The sequence below is a fragment of the Chrysochloris asiatica genome, unplaced genomic scaffold, assembly GCF_000296735.1.
Source record: "Chrysochloris asiatica unplaced genomic scaffold, ChrAsi1.0 scaffold00318, whole genome shotgun sequence".
NCBI lineage: Eukaryota > Metazoa > Chordata > Mammalia > Afrosoricida > Chrysochloridae > Chrysochloris > Chrysochloris asiatica.
In genome coordinates, this window is record NW_006408836.1 from 2703145 (window position 1) to 2710889 (window position 7745).

General features: G+C 35.0%; 1 protein-coding gene across 1 annotated transcript in view; it reads right to left on the reverse strand.

Annotated features, from left to right (window-relative positions):
* The window catches only part of LOC102819479 (A disintegrin and metalloproteinase with thrombospondin motifs 6-like), a 530326-nt gene that overhangs the window by 53520 nt on the left and 469061 nt on the right, over positions 1–7745 (reverse strand). The window contains exon 20 of the mRNA XM_006875298.1: positions 700–829. Coding sequence (XP_006875360.1) covers positions 700–829 — 130 coding nt within the window. The remainder of the gene's footprint in view (positions 1–699; positions 830–7745) is intronic.

Consider the following 7745-nt stretch of genomic DNA (forward strand, 5'->3'; position numbering starts at 1 on the left):
ATACTTCGTACATTCCATGTTCCGATTTTCAGTGGATGTTTACAGCTGTTTCTTTTCATTTTGAGTTGTGCCCCATCAGCAAATGAAGGTCCCGCAGTCTTTTCTCCCACAGGCTTTACTCCATTCGCGTCATCACAGTCAACTCTACTTTGAGGAGGCAGCTCTTTCCCAGTCACATTTTAAGTGCCTTCCAACCTAAGGGAATCATTTTCCAGCACTATATCTGACAGTGTTTCTCTGCTATTCATAAAGTTTTCAGTTACTATTTATTCAGAAGTAGTTCGGCACTCTTTCTTCCCAGTTTGTCTTCGTCTGGAAGTTCATCTGAAACCTGTCCACTATGGGCAACCCTGCTGGTATTTAAAATACCGGTGGCACAGCTTTCAGAATGACAGCAACTCACAAGCCACCACAGTATGACAAACTTACAGATGAGTGGGGGAATGTGGTGGTGGGATTGGGAAATCTTTATTCTGTCTGTACAATTTTTCTGTAACTATAAAACTGCTCTAAAAATTAAAGTATATTAAAAGCAAACAAATAAATAAATGTGGTATCATAGAAATTTTTCCACAGTTGGTTGATATTTTCTGTTTTCAACAGAATGTTTTCTTTTTATTAATATGCTTTCAAGTAAGAATATCTAATTTTTTCCTTTGTACTTGGAAGAAAATCTCACTTTTTTTTTCTCTTACTTACTCAGGTGGGCAGGGCTCAGTGTTGCAGGCTCTTTGATTTTCGGGTGGTTTGCTGTCAGGGTCACAATAATTGTTCTGGACAATGGAGTTGTCATCCAATCTTTTACAGACCACCTCCTGTCTTTGGGCACCTTGAGAAAAGGAGGGTATCATTAATTGAAGAGTCGTTTAATTTCAATAAGTTAGGTGTGCATAGCCTTCCTCTGTGGGGGATCAACCTCACTGGATCGTTGCTGTCTTACCTGTTCCAGAAACACTTGACTGCTTTTCTAAAAAGGGAGAAAAGACCTGGATATTATGCTGTAACTTTAGGTAAAATTATTGGTCTCATATTTAGAAACATTTTTTCAAATCTAGAAAAGAAACTAATGGTAATTTAAAATGATTAGCATTCCCATTTGTATATTCTTCTTCTTGTTTTCCTTTAAAAAAAAAAAAAATCAACTTCAATAAACCAAAATAGCACATAAAATGTTCAAAGATGCTTCATTGTAAAATAATGTTTGTATGTTTATTTAAAAATAAAGCAGTAGGGACAAATTTACTTTTTGGTATTTTTAAGGACAAACCCCATCAATTTAGTCTTTGTTAAGAACATCTCACATGTACACATTTTACTTATGCTTTCATGTATAACATTTATTTCTCTAGAAGCTCACAAAGTCCAGAGATTAAACACTGCACTGGGCCTCTTTTGAACATAACCCATTAGTCTGCTTGCTTTGTAGAAATAGCCCTGTGTTGATTACACCATTGTCAAAGAGACACGTACATTGACTATAACTTAAAAAATGCTTATCTCATCCTTCAAAATTGGTTAATGTGACGTGTTTACCACAGCTGAAAACATTCTGATAAAATTTGTAAAATTCTAAATAGATGTTTATTATTTATTGGCAAAGATATCCACGGCAATACTCACAATCCACAAAATACAGAGGCACACACAAACACACACTCTTATTTAAAAACATCCTGTTGAATCCTTCATACAGACTTGATTTCTCTTTATTGTCAAGGATCCAAAAGAGGCAGAGATTGCATCAAAGAGAAACAAGTCAAACTATAAGACAAAAGACAAAAGTTTCAGATCATAGCAAGGTAGCAGGAAATAAAAATTCAACCTAAGCTATCTACCCAACACATCCATCCCATCCCTAGAATACATAGAAAGTTGTGAAGTCTCATTAACTGTATCCAGGAAACCACAGCTTCACACCTGGCCCCACAGTATCTATCAGTTATTATTAAATAATAGTCTCCTAAAGAAAAGAGTCTGATCACAAATTAGGGAAATCAGTGTGATACAGAATAATTCAGTGAAGGAAATAATCATCTAAAGAGTGAGACACAAAATGTGTTCCCTTAAGAGTCATCAAAATTTTGTAGGTCAAAGTGTCTTGGTTATCACGTTATATATACCTTCAATTAAGCCCCTTGAAGTGAAAGAGCTGACAGGGAAAAAGAAGTCTGCCAAGCTCATGAGACTTCAATCTGACATTTCCATGATGGTTGTGAGACATGAAAAAGGTATTTTGTATTGTTTGCAGTGACTCAAGGTTCTTACTGATCGTATTCAATAATAACAAACATTTTTAGGTTTTCCTAAATGTAGGCATCTAAAACATAGACAAAACACTTACAAGCATAATGTTTGAGTTGTTTTATTGTGTTTGTTCCCTCACAATGCTTAGAGTAGGCCAACCATCTCAGCTTATATGACAACAGTTTGGAATTTTTTAACTATTAAACTTTAGATTTTTGAGGGAAGAATGATTCACATCAGGCATAGTTGTGATCCATTCACAGATGTTCCATAATATTCATCAGATATCTCCCTATTGTGTCATTCCAGTGGGAAGATAACTAAGTCCATGTGGTCCACCTAGACAGATAATCTCGCCATTAGTCATAGGATTTAACTACCACTGCCACAGTGGTTCTAAATATTCACCCACCCTGGTTCAATGTATTTTTTTTTTCTATCAAGGAGAGCAAGGAATTGTTTTTATAGGTTAGCATGTGGTTTGGATTTAAGTATTTTTTTTAAGTCACTCAAATATGATTATATTTGCAAAAAGAAAGTTGTCATTCAATATAGTATCATGGCTATTTTCAAAAAATGATCATTTTTAACCTACAAAGTGAAACAATGCTGCTTTGGCTCAAAAGCAGAAACATTAATTATTTTCTAATACAAAAAAAAAAAAATTAAGTTCTTGAATAGACAGCTGAAATTATGTGAAAGTCCTACCTCCTTTAATTAGCTCAAGATATATTGTTTAGCAATAATTACCTTAATTTTTTAAAGTAGCTTTTGATGTAAAAGAAGACCTTTTGAAATTTGAACAACAGATGAAATATAAGCTATTAGAACTGAGAATTATGCTTTATTTTCAGATAAATTCTAGCCATGTATATATCTTGAAAAAATTTTGTTATGTAACATTTATTGTTGAAAATTTAGGAAATACACAAAACTAGAAAGAATAAAACAACAATTAGTCATAACCCCATTTTGTCCTTGATATTTTTAGGACTATGATACTTAAGGTTTTATGTCAACTTTACTGGGCCAGGATTCTCAGTGGTTTTCAGTTGAGATGCAGCTATCCCCCATGATGTGATAAACCAATAGAGGATTAAGGTTCAGCAGTTCAAGACCACCAGCCACTCCTCAGGAGAATGATGACGATTTCTGTTCCCACGATTTAAAGCCTTGAAATCCTATACAGGGTTGCTATGCGTCAGAATCAACTCAACGGCATTTAACAACAACACCTTAATCACACCACCACCCTGATTCAATTTATGGGAGAACCCCAAGGGTGTGGCATGCCACACCTTGTATATTACATGGTATAAAAGGAGACAGACTTGAGAAGAGAAAGAGGGACCTACTACCACCAAGATAGAAGAGCTGAGAATACAGTGCGTTCTTTGGACCAGGAGTCCTTGCATTGTGAAGCTAATAGATCCAGGAGAAGATTAATGCCAAGATGTATGGAGATTCCCAAGGAATACTGGGCCTACGGCTTCTGAAAGGAGACAAGAACCTTTCCCCAGCACTGACAAAAATAAAGCCTCCCCAAGAGTTGGCACTCTGAAGTTGGACTTCCAGCCTCCTAAACTGTGAGAGAATAAATTTTGGTTGTTAAATTTACCCACTTGTGGTATTTCTGTTATAGCAGCACTAGAGAACTAACACAAAGGCAAATTTGCCATTTGCTGGGATTTTAAATTAGTTTTTAAAATGACACACAATTATATATCCACAAAGTAAAATTGCAAGTTAAATGTGGCTGACAGGTCATTCATTTATTCACTCATTCATTCAACAGAGAAAAGTTACTTAATAAAAGGCATTGTGCTTCTTATAAAGGGTTATTGGTGGCACTATAGGCTAAGCACTGGATTGCTAACCAAAAGGTGAACAGTTCAAACCCACCAGCCACTCTTTGAGAAAAAGGTGAGACTTTCTACTCCTCTAAAGGCTGCTAAACACAAGACTGGCAAAGACATTAGCCACTCACTCCATGAGAGAAGGATGAGGTTGTCTGTTCCCATAAAGATTCACAACCTTGGAAACTCTAAGGCGTCATTGTGCCCTTTTCTAAATAGGGCAGCCATGAGTCAGAATTGATTCAAGGTTAATGGATTTAGTTTTGGTACTTTTTATAAGATATTGGGTTAAGTTCTAAGAATTAGAAATTGATAAAATTTTGGTCACATCTTCTAGACTTCTTAAAACTTGGTACTGAATGTAATTATGGATTCATTTCAGCTTCATAATTACAAAATATATTTATTTATGAAGTAAAAATTAAAATTCCTGACTAGATAACTGAGATTACTTTATAATTTGTGAAGATGCATTTTCCTTGCATTCATCTTTTATTCATTTTCTTCTAAAATGTTCTATTTCAAATTTAAGAACTGACTTTACCAAAAATCGACTTCAAATCTTCCTACAATGTTGCCCTATCTTCCTCCAACAGCATACAGATCTCCTTCCAACTTTTACTACCACCGCTACCACACCAACTTGGCAGTTTTATCAATTAAAAAAATTTTTTTTTCTTTTCAAATCAGTAGCAGTAGGATAACTCTCTTGAAAAAGATACTCAATTGGATGGAATTTTAAACACATACTTTTAGATTAAGTAAAATTCAACTGGAAAAAATCTAAACTAAGTTAACAAGGATGATGATAAGGCTGGCAGAGGGTCAGGCAGTGTTTCTGCTCCACATCAGGTCACAATGCATTGGCACTGACTCTATAGCACCTAACAAACTACAAAATCAAGAAGAGAAATGATTGAGTTTAGATTCTCACACGATCAAGCCTCATGGACGTAACTTTTTTACAAAGTAATCTGAAAACATTATTAAAAAGTCAGGAATGATTACATTCCATTACACAAAGTAACAATGCTTTCAAATCTAAAGATTTATCGTTATAATCCAAAATACAAAATGTCCACATGACCAGTCAGTTAATACCTAATATTGTAGTTGTTAGTTATTGTTGAATAAATGTCAACTCATAGAGATTCCATGTGATGAAGTAGAACTGATCCATAGGGTTTTCTAGGCTGTAATATTTACGAAAGCAGATCATCATGTCTTTCTTTTGCTGGGTGGGTTCGGATCACCTTTCAGTTAGCTGCTGAATGCTTAACTGTTGCTTCACTAAGGATCTTTATTTACATAATAAAAAATAAAATTATAGTAGCTTAGAGACCATAGCTGCTGGAGATATACATGTGCAGATGTTCTACAGAATTAATTGGCCAAATACAGAATGGCATGAATTATATCCTTAAGTACCTAGCTATGGCACACAAATTCTATACCTATAGCTTGTTTGCTTGTTTTTAAAGCAATCCCTTTGCCATTCTTTGAAAGAATATATGGCAACATTTTCCTAAGGACAAAGTTCAGAAGGGTTGGGAAGGATGGTGGAATGGAAGTAAAAACAATAGAGTGCAAATGGACTAACTGTTGTTACATGGAGGGAACTGCAATCATTGAGATGAAACAACATGTATGATTTGTCTAATATAAAACTGATGATCTGCTCTGTAAACCTTCATTCAATTCACAATAAAAAGTGTGGAAAAAAATTATGGCTTCTTACCATAAAAGTTGGTACACAAATGGCATTATACTACATGTTTATTGTAAACTTTCTAAAATGGTGTATCCTGTAGATTTTTTAAAATCCTTTGCTATCAAAGTACATGGATACGTACCCCTTGCTTATAATCTGTAAGTATAAATTTGTAGGGTCTTATATTGAATTCTCTGCCAACAGATAAAAGTTAAAGATGATGTATTTGCCTAGCAAAGGTCCTCTTGTAAACAGGGAGGAATCATTGTTCTAGTTATATATTAAGATATGACTTTCAGTTACATTTCAAAAAAGCAAATACTGTAAAAAAAAAAAAAAAGAGCAAGAGTCCACCCCACCCCTCAAGAAAGTTCTGGATGGAATCCTTTATCTGTTGTGCCCGCTACTGAAAAAACTTTCTAGGATCTAGTGATGATTCAGCATCAAACTTTGTCTCCTCTTTCTAGTTACTCCTCTGTTTCCCTTATGAGCTGCCCAATATTTTCACATTGGTCTTATCTTTTTCTTAGTTCAGAGAATTTAAATCATTGTCTAAACTCATTTGTAATATGATTATTTGCTTCTTTCAATGAAGTTCAATATTTTAAAAGTGCAGTTGAGAAAGGACACACTTAATGAATAGAAATTACCACTTGGATTTCACTTGAAAGAGTGATAAACATTAAGTGAAGAAGGCTATTGGGGGGTAAATAAAGGAGAAAATGGTTGTAGACCTTTTAGGACTACTCAGACCTACTCAGATGACCTACCATTTCAATCCTAAATCCATTTTGATCAGTAAATGGGCAGACCTTTGCCACGTGTGAGTGACTTAAAATGGAAAAAAGAAGTATGAATATCTCCTTGGGATTAATGGATTTAAGCAACACCTAGGTATAGTGCATGGTATGTGCCCAAAAAGAGTTTTCTGAGGAGAAAGGAAAAAGGAAAAATGTAGAAAAGCCAGAACTTGTACTAAAAATGAAGCTGGTGGCTAAGGCAACAATTTGCTTAGCCACAGCATCCAAAGTAGCTAGCAACCAAGACAACACTATATAACCACAGTATACAGAGCATATGGCCAGCAATATTAATTTAATCTAAATCTTCAGCGCAGATAGCATCCAACGATCAACAAGTGCCAGGGGGAAAAAAATTCTCTTTGCTCTGCCTTTCACTGTTGGAATCTGGCTGTTGTGCTGTGTGATTGTTGGCCAGACACAAGCATTTGAAGGGCAGAGCAAAACCCATCTGCCTTGGATCTAAGAGTTGGCACCCAGGGTACCTATCAGTCTCACCCACATGCTTCCTTCTTCTGAAAAGCCTCTTGCTAGCTTTTATCTTTCAAAGGCTTCCCTTCTCTGACTTCCTAGTGTCTTTCCTTTTGTCCTAATAAAACTAGATGCTCTGAAGAAACAAGGATTTTCAAAGGGAAATAAGGCTTTAAAAATTTTGTACTTTTCTAAAACAACTGTATTTAGTGAGGATAAGATGGAGTCAGGGATACATGTATAGCTGGATTCTTTGCAATCACACTATCCCTGGAGAAATTTTCTACTACTCATTAGATATTAACAGTAATTTCTTCTATGAACAGTATTTAATTTCATTTAACTCACTGTGTTCCTACTATGGCTAAGGCATGGTTTTTCATTATCATAAGTGAGATGGTCTTGACTTCAGTGAGATTACATTAAAATGAGGCAGAGTAGGGAATACAGCAATACCATTATAATTATATAACACGGCAATAATATCTAGTAATCATTTGTGACTGTAACACTTTTAATTTCACAGTTCTCCTATTTTATTATTTTGTGGTCTAATCTCTTATTCACTGATATTTAATAATCTTAAATTATTTTCAAGGCCAAGCATCTATGATGTTATTCCCTTTCACTTTATCTTGTTCCTGGTTTTCCTCTCATCAACTT